Source organism: Lycium barbarum, chromosome 2 (assembly GCF_019175385.1).
Source record: "Lycium barbarum isolate Lr01 chromosome 2, ASM1917538v2, whole genome shotgun sequence".
Lineage (NCBI taxonomy): Eukaryota > Viridiplantae > Streptophyta > Magnoliopsida > Solanales > Solanaceae > Lycium > Lycium barbarum.
In genome coordinates, this window is record NC_083338.1 from 151,846,223 (window position 1) to 151,863,533 (window position 17,311).

Sequence of the window (17,311 nt, forward strand, 5' to 3'; positions counted from 1 at the left end):
GTCCCACTTTTTTATTTAAGGGCAAAAATATCATTTGTGATCCCACCCACTTTTTTATTTAAGGGCAAAAAATTGACATTTTATACTTTCTATTACCAACTCTTCTAAAAAGTAGATAGAAATACTTTATTATATTTTTATTTTTCTACTATATAAAAACATAGGTTTACCCATGCTTCGTCGTCAGTTACTTTTAAAATAATAATAATAATAATAATAAGGTGGACCCCATACTAAAACGCCAAGCAATGTTAAAAAAAAAGAAAAAAAAGTGGACCCCATATTAAAAAAACAAGCAATGTCAAAAAAAAAACGTGCACCTCATATATTAAAAAATCAAACAATATTCATGTAATTCCCAAAGTATCTCATCAAGTCAATAATAGTGGATTCATTGCCACATGCGAATCAACCCATTAGTCGAAGCAAATGAAATTATTACACAGCAAAAAACATGGACCCCATATTATTACTTTTCTTCAAAAGGTTAAGTAGGCAAATACATATAATTCTTTTTTTTTTTTATATTAGCCTGAGATCTAATCTAGATATTTAATTGTTGTATTTGCTATTCCACCATGTCATTTATTTGTTATTTTTACTAAAATAAATATACTTAAAATATTTATATTTTAAAATAACATAGAATTTAATTACTTTTTCATTTTTATTCTTACTTTAATAAATGTGAAAAGAGATTAATATCAAATGGAGATCAAATAATGAATAAGGTAAATTAGTCAAATTATAATTGTAATTCACGTTTCCTTAAAAAACCATGTAAAAGATAACATGACAAGTAAAATGAGCTACACCGAGAATATTTACCAAAAATTAAAAAATAGTATTTCTTCGTTTAAATAGAAAATCAATTTCTACTTTGTTTCGTTTTAATATGTAAAATTAATTTAATAATTTGAATTAGAATTATCCAAATCAAAATTTGATAAAAAATAATAAGTTTTTTACACTTTTAAATTAATCGAATTAAAATTGAAAGTATCAACTGATGCTTAAATATTGCTATTGTTTTATCTCAAAAAGAGGAAAATAGTTTCCTTTTAAACAAGTCTTTTCTTTTAAAAAGTATTAATAAATTTTTGCCGACTTTGTATTCATAGCAAACACGAATATAATAAAGTTTTAGATATGAAGCACAAACTACAACGTTATATTAATCGTGTTTTGAACATAGTATATATATATATATTATTATTCAAACACAATTACATACACATAGATATATTATAATTCAAATTGTTGGGTCCGTGCGCAACCCGGGTATAAGTCATCTAGTTAGATTAACATGCATGGGTCACTCTGACGCATCATTTTCGTCATCACCGAACCCATTATGCACTTTACACTTTGGATCGCCTACAACCACGCTCTCTGTCTCTCTGTCCCCATAATTCCCTGAACATTACTTTTACAGCTCATGATTGATGGCCCATGCATGTTTCTTCAAAGCCTTGTCGGATTAACATTGGCGAGCTTGAATGGCAAGCTTTAAAAAGATGCTAGACCAGTAGCGGAGTCACATAGAGCCGAGGGTGTTCATCTGAATTCCCTTTGAAAGTAAAAAACATTATTTTTATATAGTTAAAGTTATTTTTTATATATGTATAATAAATATTAAACTCCCTTAAACTTTTTCGTATATTTATTTTTTTATATTTTAAACTCATTTAGTGAAAATTTTGATTTCGTTACTGTGCTAGACTGAGAACTTTTTAGGTGTAATTTGTTTCTTAATACTTCCTAGTTCCTATGTTGTGGCTTAATGTGGCACTTACACTTTGGACCGTCCAAGAGCTTTTTCTAACCAAACATAATTTCAATTTTGAAATTAGTAACTATTCTAACAAATAATATGGGGACGAATGGTGGAGTATAAATCATAACTTGTACCTATAAATAGTATTTTTCCCATGACTATTGGTAGCTGTAATAATGGAACAGTATGCTGATTCTTTCTTTCTCGGTTTCTTTTTTTTGGGTAAAAAAAATACTACTGATAACATATATCTGCATAACTGCACTAGCGTTTATGGCATTGGAGCCATTTGGATGTCTAGAATTATCACCCACATGGGTGTTACAAAAAGAAACATTCTTTCAAAGGCATTTTCGATTTTTTCTGTTCAAAACACATTTCTTACAAAAATGGGAGGTACTCCTAAAATATTTCATTTCATCAAAAAACTGCTGCTTCCCTCCCTCTTTCGCCAAAAGATCTGCCACCTTATTTTGCTCTCTATAGCTATGCCTTAGCTCTCGATGTCCCAGCCACCTTCTTTCTTGATTTCTTCTTCTAACTAAAGTACTCACTTCGTCTCATAATAAGTATCATTTTAGTAAAAAAAATTATACATATTTTAACTAGTTTTTTTTCATCTGTACCCTTAATATTGTTGGATTTTCAATATCAAAAAGACTACTCATGCATGCTCTAATAAAAAATAAAAAAAAAAATTATTATATAAAGATAGTTCAGTAAACTTCACATCTTAATATATGTGTTTTTGGCTAAAATGACACTTATTATGAAATGGGAGAAGTATAATATAACTAATCAAAAAAACCAAACGGGAAGTAAAAGATAATCAAAACCAACTGCATTTTACAAATCCATATATAATCAAACTTTATACATAAGCACATACAAAACAACTATGCACTTGCATATAGGAATACAGTCCTAAAAATCCAGAAACAGCGAAGGAATTGAAATGAAAGCTTAACCAAAACATCATCATAGCAGAACAATCATAACATCCCAAAAGCAAAAAAGCAACAAATAAACATCCATTCCCATACTGTCAACTTTAGTGAGATGAAGCGGCTTCCTTTTCTTTTTCTTTCTCCTTTTCTTCTTCAGTCTTAGGGTGGTATCCTGGTAATTTCTCCTTAATTTTGTCCAAAAATCCCTTCTTCTCCTTACCATCAGCCTCATGCTCCGCCACAACTGGTGGTGGAGGTGCTGGCGCCGCCACTTCCTCCTCCTTCTTCTGCCCGCCACCTGGCAACTTGTCCTTGATTTTGTCTAGGAAACCTTTTTTTTCCTCTGTTTCCTCATACTTCTTAACTGGAACTGACGTGTCCTCAACCTTCTCTGTTTTCACTTCTTCTTCCTTGTGATCACCAGATATTTTGTCCTTGATCTTGTCCTTCAACCCCTTCTTTTTCTTCTTCTTGATTTTTTGTCCATCCTCTCCTATTACTTCCTCCTCATCACTCTGCAAAATGATCACCATTAACATAAGTTAATTCATCGACACGGTAAAACTTTTCTAAAATGTTAGGTTAAGTTGCCCTACAATGAGATCATAATGTTTCATACATCAAAAATAAACTAGTAACCTAAGTAGGTCAAATTACTAAGAGTTACTATTATTGTAACTTTGATCCATTACATATTTATGCAGTTTTCAACTATGAAATTTCATATTTTTAATGTGCTTTTAGAATTTATATGCAAATTTCCACAAAAGTTAAGTAGTTTGATCCTTATAATCATGTCGCATATAAAGGAACGGATGAACTACCACAAAATAAGATGGAAAAAAAAAATACAGTAATATAACATGATCAAAGACTACTCGCACCGATTGTTCCATAAAATCAAATAATTTATATTATTAATAAGAAAGATTGAAAATTAATCTAAATCATCGTCCATCCAACTGCTTGAACTGAAAATAATCAACAAACGTATTGTATACAAGACATGACTTGTGTTAGAATTCATTTGATTTAACGTAAGCTTTTATCAGTGATCAAAGCCACTTACCGAGCTGCTAGAGCTGCTACTTGATCTGTGGAGTTTCTTCTCTTCTTTCTTGTGTTCCTTCTCTTCCTTCTTGTGTTCTTCTTCAGATACCTTTACTTTCTCACCAAATTCAGAGGAAATTGCCTGTTCCTCATGAGCATGAGTTGGCTTTTCCTCTACTTTTTTCCCGAGGAAATCAACATGAGTTGGCTTTTCCTCTTCTTTTTTCCCAAGGAAATCAAACAAACCACGAGACTCCATGCTGGCACCAGTCTCTTCAACTGAGGTCTTGTTGTGTTCGTGCTGATCAGCCATTTTTTCCAAAGAGAAACTTGTTGCTAAGAATTAAGCAAAGAATGACCACTCTTTGAGGTAAAGTGAAAGTTTGAAGCTTTTTGGATATTGAAATGAAACTTGAATTGGATGTGGTAGAAACATGAGACTTATGGGGCCTTTTATCGCAATCACAAACGCGGACGTTACGCTGATTAGGATATTCTTTTTCATGAGATTAAAATATTTTTCAATATAAAAAGTTGTGCAAAGGACTCATAATATTCAGTAAGAATCAAGTACCCCAAGTGTAATCGACATCGACTGGCCCTTTTTGCTCAGCGTACATGAATTTCTATGCTCACCTTATTATCGTGATACGTGGATAAATATTACTGGATTTTAAGGGAATTAAATTTAATCTAATAAATTATTACTGAATTTTTATTTTCCTTAACTCTCAATCGCGTCAAATTAAAACAAATAAATTGATATGAAGGGCGTAATAACCTTGGGTTTTGATTTATTCTATGTCATCGTGATAACTAGAAGAAAATGAATTAGTGTGATTTGATAATTAGGCACATTTTAAAGGAATAAATGAAAATAAGTACTCCACCGTTTCAATTTATTTATCTTGCTTATTTTTAGTCCGTTAAAAAAAAATCTTTTTTTTTTTTTTGACAATTCTTCAATTCTAATTTTTTCATGTAATGTTTAAAATCACGGGATTGAAAAATATATTTTACATTAAGATCATAAAATTCAAAAAAAAATTTAGGCAAATTGAAACGGACGAAGTAATTTACATGTCGACCGACCATTTTGATCCAAGTAAATGTTGCAATGAATGCGACGTGTTGATTTGACACTTGAGAGCATTCTCACGAAATAACGCGACAAATAAGTTGCTTACTCTACAAGGAAAATTTATATTGTGAGTAAGATATGCCATGTCATAATTGTTTGAGGACTTTTTTCCATTTGGCAAATGTACATTGTGGGTCCCACTCTATTATTACTTCTCCGTCTCTCTTCAGTCTTCACCCACTAGGCTTCTTCCATTCACGCTTACCCCATTTGGCAACACATACCATTTCAAGGCACAAATTTAAGTAACATAACAAGCTTAAGACACGGTGATAGAATTAATAATGTCCTGAAATTAGTTTTTCTACAATTAATTAATCAAAGTCATTTAAAATAAAGAAAGATATTGATAAGAATAAAAATGTTGAACTCACTGTTAATTATAAGTTAAATTTGAGTAAGAATTAAGAAACATCTATTAAAGTAACTTCTAACTCATTCAATGCTCTCATGATTACTGTTAATCTATTTTTTGTGTGACTTTTTTGTTCAAGATTTATCTTTTGAGGTTCCCTTGCGGTTTGGTTTAATTTCTTGTGATGTGAAATGAAATTTTTTAAATAATCCATATTTTTTCGAGGAGCAAGGATTAATTATTTTATCGTATAAAATTTGAATTTTTCGTCATCATTACGGTATTTAGTATGATATTTAATATGAATTTTTGAAAAGTTTGATATTCAGTAAAGTATTCGATATTTACAAAAAGATATTGAAATATCAAATATCGTATTGAAATATTTAGGTACATATACAATCAAAATATATTTTATTATTATATACGAAAAAGAAATTTTAAAATCTAAATATACGCTAATAAAATGTCCAAAATCTCAAAATTTGATTGATTAGATAATATTAATGACTTATAATATATTTATAAATTTTATTAGAACTTATTTAATGCCATCTTGGAAATAGCCGTTGCTTTTCTTAAATATTTTTGTTTGAGTAAGGTGTTAATATGTCATGATTCTCTACTATATATAAGTCGAAGTTGAACAAATTATGCTAACCAACTTACCATACAGCACGAAATCGAACTTAAAAATATTCGACTCATACTGAATTAATTTAGTGTGATATAATATTTTTAAAAATTGAAATTATCGAATAGTAATTTTCAATATTATACAGTACCGTACCATGAATTAAGAATAAAGATTAATGAAAAATGAAGAGTCAACCAAGCTGTGAACTTGTAAAAACACAATAAACTATTAGAGGGTAGCGAAACAAATAATAATGGTATCAATTCATTTTTTTTCCGCGATGTACGATAGAATTAACAAAAAGAGCCGTAGAAATATAAGTGAAAGAGGGAGAGAGAGCTTAAATAAAATATATGAAGTGTTGGTAAAAAGAAAGAAAAAAACCAAATGGAGAATTGCAAAAGTGGAAAGTAGAGGAATTTGAAGAAATGAAGGCGAGAGACACTGCTGACAAGATGGGGCCAGTAAAACACTTGTCAAAAATAGAGAATGTCCTCCACAACTATTGTTTGCTGTACCTCACTCACCCTAAAACTTTTTCTCTACACGACAGATGTGATGAAAACGCATTAAGAAAAAAAGAAGAATAATGTAGGGTGTGTTCGCGAAAAAAATATTTTTCAATTTTCTCATGTTCGCTTGATTAAAAAATTTTAAAAAAATATTTTTTTTCATAAAACAAGTTTTTTAAAAATCAGAATAATGAGTTTCCTAATAAAAGTAAGAAAACAAATTCCACAATTAGCATTCCACCACCACCCCACCAAACCCCAATCACTCTCACCAGCACCCCCCTCCCCCCCGGGATCCCACCACCACCACCCCACGAAACCTCAATCACTCTCACCCGCACCCCCCTTCCCACCACCACCATAAAAAGTTTTTTGTTGATTTTTCACACCACCCCATCCTACCCCCTTCCTCCAAAAAAAAATTTGTTGTGGTTGGGGGTTGTAAAGACATTTCCCCATTTTCTATAAAATTCTACAAAAGTAAAATAAAATATATGAAATAGAAGATTAGGGAAGGGGTGGTGTAGTGTGGTGTGGGATTTAGGGGGTGAAGGTGGTGTAGGGTAGGGGTGGGTGAAGAAAAAGTGCATTTGAGGGTGCTGGTTGGGTGGCATGGGTGCTGGGTGGTAAGGGAGGGGTGTGGTGTGGGGTTGGTTGGACTTATATGAGCATTTATCGAAATATGTTTTCCACTAACCAATCGAACATACGAATATAAGTAAGAAATTCACTTATTTTCTACTATCCAAGCAAACATATATAGGAACATAAGTAGAAATTCACTTATTTTTCAAGAACACATTCTCCATGAAAACATTTTCGGTGGAAAATATTTTCCTCTATATCAAACACATACAGAGAGACTGACAAGTAGTACATCGACGGTGAAAGACCACCAATGAAATTGTCACACGTAGGATGTCTACGTGTTATGTTGTCCTTGTGGGACCAGATTGTGTCGGCCTCGTTTGGATTGGATAACTTTTTGGTACAAGTTATTGGCAGGGGTACATGAACGTGAGACGTGGCGAAATAATAGGGGCCAAGGGAACTTCAAGATCCCGAAATTGAGTAAGAGGGTATTTGGATTGACTTTTTAAAAGTAACTTATAGGCTAAGAGCGAAAAGCTACTCCCTCCGGATCAAAAAGAGTGTCCACTTATTTATTTATTTTTTAGTAAAAAGAGTGTCCACTTACCAAATCAAGAAAGAATTAATCATATTTTTCTAGATTTTCCCTATTAGGTGTTATGTGATCTAATCCCAATATATATTTAATTAGGGAAGTTTAGTCAAATTACTTATTTTTCTCTACGAGCTAGTATTTTCTTAAGGGATGCGTAAATGACTAAATGAATACTCTTTTTGATCCGGATGGAGTATAAGTTGGGAATACTCAACTTTGGCTTATTTTTGTATTTTTTATTCTAAAATAAGTGTTTAATTTTTTTTTAATCTTTTATAAATACCACAAAATAGAGAAAAGAACTTAAAAATTAATAAACACTCGAAATAAGTTTTTATCCAAACACCGCCTAAGTAGAGAGTTAATGTGGGCTCCGATCTCCATTCATGGATCCTTGTCCATTTGCTTATGGAGTTTAATTTTGCGTTTTACTAAAGTGAGAACACAGGAGTATAAGATATTTTAATTTAACGTGGGACCTGAAAAGAAAAAAGGACAGGACGTCGGCTTGACGTTTCGTATAATATCTTTTGAAACGAACGAAGGCTACAAAAAACTTTTTGAACTTTGAGGTGAATACTTCCTATGGTGTAGCTTTCGGTGGCACTCACACTTGGGACCGTCGAGCTATTTTTAACCAATCATCATAATTTCAATATTGAAATTATTAACTATTCTAGCAAATAAAGTGGGACGAATGGTTTAATGTATAAATTGTATAATATTTCTCATGACTATTGGTAGCTCTAATGATGAAGCAGTATGCTGATATTTTCTTTCTCGCCTTTTTGTTCTAACTACTAATGTAACTAATAAAAAACAAACGGGAAGTAAAAAAATAATCAAAGCCAACTGCATTTCACAAATCCATATATAACAAACTTTATATATAAGCACATACAAAACAACTATGCACTGACATAGAGGAATACAGTCCTTCTAAAATCCAGAAACAGTGCAGGAATTGAAATGAAAGCTTAACAAAAACATCATAGCAGCACAATCACAGTATCATAAAAGTAAAAAAGCTACAAATAAACACTTCATTCATTCCCACGTTATCAACTTTAGTGAGAGGCAGCAGCTTCCTTTTCTTCTTCAGTCTTAGCGTGGTGTCCCGGTAATTTCTCCTTAATTTTGTCCATTAATCCCTTCTTCTCCTTACCATCAGGCTCATGCTCCGCCACAGCTGGTGGTGGAGGCGCCACTTCCTCAGCCCTCTTCTGCCCGTCACCTGGCAACTTCTCCTTTATTTTGTCTAGGAAACCTTTTTTCTCCTCCGATTCCTCATACTTCTCAACAGGAACTGACGTGTCCTCAACCTTCTCCGTTTTCTCTTCTTCCTTGTGCTCTCCAGATATTATGTCCTTCAGGCTCTTCTTTTTCTTCTTCTTGACTTTCTGTCCGTCCTCTCCTACTTCTTCTTCCTCATCACTCTGCAAAATGATCACCATTAAAGTAAGTTTCATCCAATTTTAAATCAGGAATTTATATGTACACGGATAATGAAAAAACCTTTGAATTAATAGATCATTTGTTCGTACCAAGCCTAACTTGAAAAATAAACTAGTTACTAAAATAAGTCAAATTAAGAGTAACTATTGTGTCTTAGTTTTCAACTATGTAAAATTTATTTTACAAGTAGGAATTTATAGTACAAAAGAAGTAGTTTGATCCTCGTTATCATGTTACATAAAAAGGAATGAATGAACTACTTCTCTATGTAGTTGTATAAAAATAGAGCAATATCACGTGATCAAAGATACTCACCCTGATTATTCAGATCAAGTCAAAAAATTAATTTTTATAATTTAAAAAATTAAAAATAGCTTAAATAATGCTCACCCAACTGCTTACAATGAAAAGAGTCGGAGGCAGGAGCGGAGCCAGTAAGGGATCAGGGTTCATCCGAATGCCCAAAAATTACATCCAGTAACGGATCAGGGTTCATCCGAATACCCATCGGCAAAAATTACATCATATATACAAGGTTAAAATTAATTTTTACTTATATATAATAGGTGTTGAACCCTTAGCTTCTTCGTATGTTCACCTTTTTATATTTTGAACCCTTAATAAAATTCTAGCTCCACCATTGGCCGGAAGACGTAAAATATTTGTATAATCTCTAATAATCTATGTATACTCGCTAGAAAAAATAAGTAGTAAATCCGACGACTTTTTATTTGTATAACGATTCCATAAAGTTTAGTGTAAAATACGTGAGAAATATGTGTATATAAAAAACACAAGTTTTACGTTCATTAATTTGACGTAAATTTTTATAAATGATCAAAGAGACTTACCGAGCTACTACTTGATCTGTGGAGTTTCTTCTCTTCCTCCTTGTGTTCTTCAGATAATTTTACTTTCTCACCAGCCTCAGAGGAAATTGCCTGTTGTTCATGAGAATGAGTTGGCTTTTCCTCTTCCTTTTTCCCTAGGAATTTATCAAACAAACCACGATCTGTAGTCTCTATAGTGGAACCAGTCTCTTCAACTGAGGGCTTGTTGTGTTCGTACTGATCAGCCATTTTTTTTTGCAAATAACAAAAACAAATAAAAACTTGTTGCTAAGAACAAAGCAAAGAATGAAAACTCCTTGAGGTAACGTGAAAGTTTGAAGCTTTTTGGATATTGAAATGAAACTTGAATTGGATGTGGTATAAACATGAGACTTAGTGGGCCTTTTATAGCAATCACAATTGCGCTGATTAGGGATTTTTTTTTTTTCATGAGATTAGAATATTTTTCAATATAAGAAAATTAAAAGTAGTTCAAAGGACTCATAGTAATCAGTAAAGCCTAATCAAATACACCAAGTGTAACCGACGTCGACTGGCCATTTTTGTTCTTCACGCTTCCGAGCGTACATGAATTTCTATACTCGCCTTATTATTGTGACACGTGAACAAATATTACTGGATTTTAAGGGAATTAAATTTAATCAAATAAAATATTACTGAATTTTTATTTTCTTAAACTCTCTGCCGTCACTAAAACAACAAATTAAAATGAAGGGCGCAATAATCTTGGATTTTGATTTATTCTATGCCATCATGATAAATAGAAGAAAAAAGAATTAGTGCGATTTGATAATTAGAAACATTTTAAAGTAATAAATGAAAATAAGTGCTCCTCCATTTCAATTTATTTGTTTTACTTTTTTTTTAATCCATTAAAAAAAATCTCTCTTTATTTTTTTGGCAAATACTTAATTCTAAATTTCCACATGTAATGTTTAAAATTATAAGATTGAAAAGTATATTCTACATTAAGGTGTCGTTTGGCCATGAGTATCAAAAACAAATTCACATTTTTTGAAATTTTTAAAGTTGGAGTTGGAGTTGTGTTCGGCCATAATTTATGAAATTGTAATTTTTAATAAAATATAATGTAAAAAAAATAAAAAATAATGAAAAATAATTTTTTATTATTTTTGATATTTCGGAATATAACTCCGGAATTATATTCCGAATATTTATGGCCAAACGCCTACAAGAAAAAAAAAAAGTGAAAGAAAATTTTGAAAAAAATGAATAATTTTTTGGCCAAACGGCTACTAAGATCATAGAATTCAAAATCGTTTTTAGACAAATTGAATCGAAGTACTATTATTTGCATGTCGATCGACCATTTTGGTCCAAGTAAATACTGCAATGAATGCGACTTGTTGATTTGACACTTGAGACTGTTCTCACGGAATAACGCGACTACTGAGTTGCTTACTTTATTACAAATGGAAGCAGCTGCCCTACAGTACAGCTACTGTCCATTTGGCCCAGAGCACCATTAATCTGATTACACGTGTACACTTCCAGATCCAAGAGTCATATTTGTTTACCTAAACAACCTCTAAACCATGGTTAAAGCTCATAAGTGATTTTATTCTTGGGAAAAAGGTTAAATATAGCTCTCTACTTTAGTTTATTAATTAAATATATCATCCGTTAGTTAAAGTTGATAAATATACCCCTTTCGTTAAGAAAGTGTTTATCAATACCCTTCAGATAACATAAATTCCCAATTCCACATTAAATTATCCAATTTCACTAAAATAACCCATACCTGACCGATCCGACCTGCAAAAATATTTCTTTCACGCAAATATACCCCTGTACGACCTTAACCTCAGTCCATCCAATTATCATAGCCGAATTAGACGGGCAAACTAACATATGAGGAAAAATAATTGAACTAGGAAATACTGTTGGAAATTCGGAATTCAAAATATTACCTGCAATGATATTTTTTCTTTCGCCCTTCCTATTTTCCAGTCGTTTTGTCTTTTCCTTTTTATTTTCTTGTCTATTCCATCATTCTTTCTTTTTAATTCCGTTCAGTCAATTCGGAAATCTTAAGAAAATCAATCACTTATAGAATGATACTTCTGAGTTTCTTGAGGCATTTTGGTCTGATATTGAACGTTACCTTCATACTTGCGCATTACAGGATTTCTATTGATAATCAACAGTTCATCTTTGATACTTATAAATTTGTGTAACGCCTCGTAAACTTGAACTAGGTGTGAATGTATAAAAATCTAGTGTCGAGATGATATTTTATCTATATGAATCCATTCTTGATGAATTCGGGTGGAGGATGGTCGTTTTGAAGTCAAACCAACTAGTGAAGTTCTTAAGGGCTCTTAAATTCGCCTAAGTTTTGGTAGGTCTGTCTTCTGCGAGATTTTCATGAAAATACGTTGCGAATTTGGAAAAACTCCCTTGATGAAAGTTGTATATCTTTGAAATATCTTTCCAACGGTAGGTCGCCCAGCCCAAACAAAGCTTCGTACAAAGCGTTATGCCTATTTTACCGAACACTGTGCAGAACCGACACCTGCCGCTTGTGAGGGCGCGTGCGATGGCCCCGCGCCATACGCCGATCGCACAAATACCCCATCTCTGACTAATGATCTGAGTATGGGCGTGCGCTGCATGTGCATCGCGCGACCATCGCATAACAGGGTCGGTTTCGGGTCAAAAAGTCGGGTTACGCGTTTTAAGTTATATCTAAGGTTTAGGGTTTATTTCCCCAGCACCCCATTCACGAAAAATTACCCTAAAGTCAATAAGAACAAGTCCCAAGCCTCAAGAACCATACAAGGTAAGTGTTATCATGATTCTAGGTTGAATTCAAGTTCCTAATCCCTTTCTAACATCAAACCCATGATGCTTAACATGATTTTTGTGACCAAAATCTAGGGTTTGCAACATAATTCTTCGCAAAGTGATTCAAGCTAGGGTTTGGGTGTTCTTCATTAGAAAAGTGATTTGTTAAACCTTGTTTAACAAATTAAGGTATGTCTCTTTTGAACATACTTTTTCTATCGGTTTTATGAACTCTTTGGTTGTGATTTGTATGTCTCTTTTGAACATACTGTTTCTATCGGTTTTTACGAACTCTTTGGTTGTAATTTGTATGTCTCCCTTTTAAAAACCTTATTTTGAATGTATGTCTCTTTAAAAATAAAATCCTTTTTGAATATAAAGATAATTTGTATGTCTCTTTTAAAGAAAATCCTTTTGACTATGAAGGTGTTTTGTATGTCTATATTTCAAAAATCATCTTTTCAACTATGTCTACTCGTAAAGTACGCTTATATTGTGAAAGCATGAATTGTATTTGAGAAACCTTCCTTGATTGTTTGTATAAGTTATAACTCTTGTTTGGTGGAATTTATTGTGGAATTAAAGATGATTTCTTTTAGACTAGGTCATGCGTGTGTAGGGTCAAGCCCGCATTGAACCTTATACGAACTATACTACTTTGTGAAACTCGCTTTTCCCATTATTGGATGATTGAACTTAATCTTCTAAAGGTTGGACCTTAAACTTGTTTTGTTGTTGAATGGGTTTCTTGAACTTGAAATTGAATAAGAGATTTGAATAAGATTCTAAATCGGTTATGACTTGAAATGCCTCCATTTTGAGATGATGACTTGAGAAGTGAGATTTGGCTCTAAGCCATGATTGATGATTCGGTAATATGCCATGATTTGTATTTTGTTGGTGTTTGGGCCTGAATGGGCAAGCTGTGCTAATCCAAAGGATGATTAGCCGTTATGGATCCTAACGTATCGATACGAGTATTGTTGTGTCAGTCCAGAGGACGATTGACCTCCGTTGCTTCCTAGCGTGGAGTATCTATTGTTGTGCTAGTCCAGAGGACGATTAGCCTCCGTATCTTCCTAGACCGGAGTATCTATTGCTGTGCTAGTCCAGAGGACGATTAGCCTCCGTATCTTCCTAGACCGGAGTATCTATTGCTGTGCTAGTCCAGAGGACGATTAGCCTCCGTATCTTCCTAGACCGGAGTATCTATTGCTGTGCTAGTCCAGAGGACGATTAGCCTCTGTTGCTTCCTAGCCCGGAGTATCTATTGCTGTGCTAGTCCAGAGGACGATTAGCCTCCGTGGTTTCCTAACCCGAAGTATCGATTGATTGATTAGTTTGCCTATGAGTGGCTTGTTTCGTATCTTGTTGCCTGTGAGTGGCTTGTGGTGATATTGAATTCGTAAGTGAAATGCTTGGCATGGTAAATGGTAAGGAGTTAAGTTAATATGTCTTTTGTTGTTGGATTCTTTGATGACTCTTTAATGTTGCTGACTCACTTTACTCTTGGGTGTGAACTGTTATTTCCATTGATATCATTTTATTGATTTTATTCACTATATCTTGTTTTGTTAACTATTGCCCCTTAGACACTCACTGAGTACCCAGTACTCAGGCATACTATTGTTGTTTTTTATGGTATGTTAGGTATCATTGAGGAGCAGGTTCGTGATACGCCTACGAGTTAAGAGAACTTGCTGCTTCGAGACTATTCGGTGAGCCCACATGATTGTTCGTGGGGCACCATCCTATCTTTACTCTTCATCTTTTAGTTTCGGGCTGCGTCCCGATGATTTAGACATTGCTCATTATCTTAGAAGCTCCATAGTATACGTTTTTGTGGGTAGATGTTGAGTTATTAATTAACCCTCGGGCACGTTATTACGTTTGACTAAGTATTTGGCGAATAAAGACTTCCGCTAATTTAATTTATATATTCATGATTTGTTACATTTACTTTATAAACTGTTGGAGGCGAATGTTGAACCTGGCGGGTTCAAGCGTTATTATTATATCATTTAGGTTCTTCCGATGTTGTTCATGACGTTGGATGCCGGTCACGTCTAGGGTGGGTTTTGGGGCGTGACAATTTGCCGACCTTGTTTTGGTGGTTGCTTGTTCAGGAAGTGCCAAAACACTTGAAAACGGAAGTGGCCTGCCTAATGCTGCTAATTAATATGGACGGACTGAGGTTAAGGTCGTACAGGGGTATATTTTGGTGAAAAAAATATTTTTGCGGGTCGGGTCGGTCAGGTATGTTTTTTTTTAGTGAAATTAGGCAATTTAATGTGGAATTGAGGATTTATTATCTGAAGGGTATGAATAAATACTTTCTTAACGGGAAGGGTATATTTATCAACTTTGACTAACGAAGGGTATATTTAATTAATAAACTAGAGTAGAGGGGTATATTTGACCCTTTTCCCTTTATTCTTTTCTTACTGGCATCATAGGTGTACGCAATCAGTTTTTTCTTACTGGCATCTCTATTTTTCTTTATTATCTACGTCTGCAATCAGTTTTTTTTTTTTTTTTTTTTTTTTTTTAATTTTATCATTTCCATAGGTTATTCTTTTCGTTCAATATTTTCATTATTCAAGTCCCCAAAATGGGTAAACATCCATACCCAAAATCAATGAAATAAAGCTCGTTCAAATTAAATAGTCAATTGTTTTTCTTTTTGAAGTAATCTAGTGTAGCCATGGTCTTAGCTAGGATGCAGTGAGGGGCTCGTCCGAACCTTATTCATCAAAAAATTACACAATATTTATAAGGTTAAAATTATTTTATATATATATAAAACATAATGAAATTTCATTGGCTTCTTCATATGTCTACTTTTTATTTTATTTTTTATTTTTTGAGTATCCTTAGTGAAATCATGGGTCCGGAACCAAAATGCCCTCAAAAAAACTATTTTGAACCAAAATACCCCAACAAAAAAAAATGTTACAAAGGTACCTTTAGCGCAGTAAAATACCGCGCTATAGCACTTCACGGAGATGGAGCCGTTAAGTGCTATAGCGCAGTATTTTGTTGCGCTATACAAATGTTTCTCTCACCTATAACGCAGTAAAATACTGCGCTATAGGACTCCGCCATTTTCCACAAAATTACATTTTCACTCCTTTTTACGTAGTTTATCTTTTTTACGTAGTTTAGCCGTATATTAATCATGCTTTGAGATTCCGGAACTTCTATATTTTATATAGAACTCTAGTTATATTTGTACAATTAATAAAATAGGCTCAACACATCAAGAATACGCAATACTTTGGATTGTCGTTTTATTGGTTGAAAAGTGCTCGAAGTCCTTTTTTGTTTGAAGACTTGTAGTCATTAGCATTAAGTTATTTATCTTTTAGGGTTTTGTCTTATTTTTAAATTAATGCTTAACTTTATTTCGAATGTGTCACGTTTTTTTTTTATTATCAATTTAGGATGTGAAACTATAAACAATAATAAAGACTAAGATAATATTTATAAATATGCAAAAAATAGATAATATTTACGATAAATTATACAACACTAATGTATATACACAATCGAGGATGGGTCCCACATGTAGTATGCCGGAGACTATCCCTAGGCCTAAGGCTCATACCATCCCCACCGCCCTCGCCGTCGTCTCCATCGCCCTTTTTCCTCTTAATAACCGGGTGCTCGCGTCATGATCATCTCCTTTTCCCCTAGCCCTTGCGCCCTTAACTAGAACGTGTTTCTTCTTGGGATCTAGTCCCGCTGGCACGCTCAAAACCTCAGGCTGAGCTAGGTTTGGAAACTCGACCTCTTCCTCGTCAGGAGTTGTCACCGCGGGCGCCGAAGGATGAATCTAAAAATATATAATAATTAGTATCATTTCTTATTTATATTGAATACATTAACGTTATTTATTTAATCAGACCTGTGTGCCAACGGGCGCCTGAGTAGGCTCCTGAGATGGGTCTGTAGGCTCCTGAGATGGGTGTGGTGGTGAATATGAGGTAGTCTCCTGGACGAGATGCTGTTCGAAGTCCAAGTAAAGGTTATAAAAATTAAATAAATATTTACCTTATATTGAATAAAATTAGTTTTAAGTAAAAACACTTACATGCGCCTCGGTAGTCTTATGAGAAGACACCTCTGCCTCAGCAGGCTGATGAGAATGCTCCTGAATGGGTAGCTCCTGTGGACCCACTGGCGCCGAATCCTAAAATATGAAAAAAAATGAAATAATAAGTAACATACATATTTAAAATAAGTACTTTAAATAATCAAATATGTATATTAAATATTTACCTTATATTGAATAAAATAAATTTTAATAAAAAGCTTACCTGTGGCTCAGTAGTCATATGGGAAGACACCGCTGGCTCGGCAGACCCATGAGAAAACGCCTGAGTAGGTGACTCTGGTGGACCCGCTGGCGCCGAATCCTAAAATATAAAATATTACTAAATAATGAGTAACATATATATATTTAAAATAAATAATTTTAAAGGAACAAATAAGTATTTTAAATATTAACCGGGATCAAAAACTCATCGAAGTCAACAATCCTGGCTCCATCCAAATTCCTCACAGGCTGCTCATCAACTAATTAAGCACGT

At 33.5% G+C, this 17,311-nt stretch overlaps 1 protein-coding gene across 1 annotated transcript; it reads right to left on the reverse strand.

Annotated features, from left to right (window-relative positions):
* Window positions 1–2,603: 2,603 nt before the first annotated feature.
* LOC132629166 (uncharacterized) lies at window positions 2,604–10,278 on the reverse strand. The gene is made up of 4 exons (XM_060344894.1): window positions 9,912–10,278; window positions 8,676–9,041; window positions 3,794–4,117; window positions 2,604–3,239 (listed from the first exon to the last, which is right to left on the reverse strand). The coding sequence occupies exons 1-4, from the start codon at window positions 10,137–10,139 to the stop codon at window positions 2,829–2,831; spliced, it is 1,329 nt and encodes a 442-aa protein (XP_060200877.1). The 5' UTR covers window positions 10,140–10,278; the 3' UTR covers window positions 2,604–2,828.
* Window positions 10,279–17,311: the final 7,033 nt, after the last annotated feature.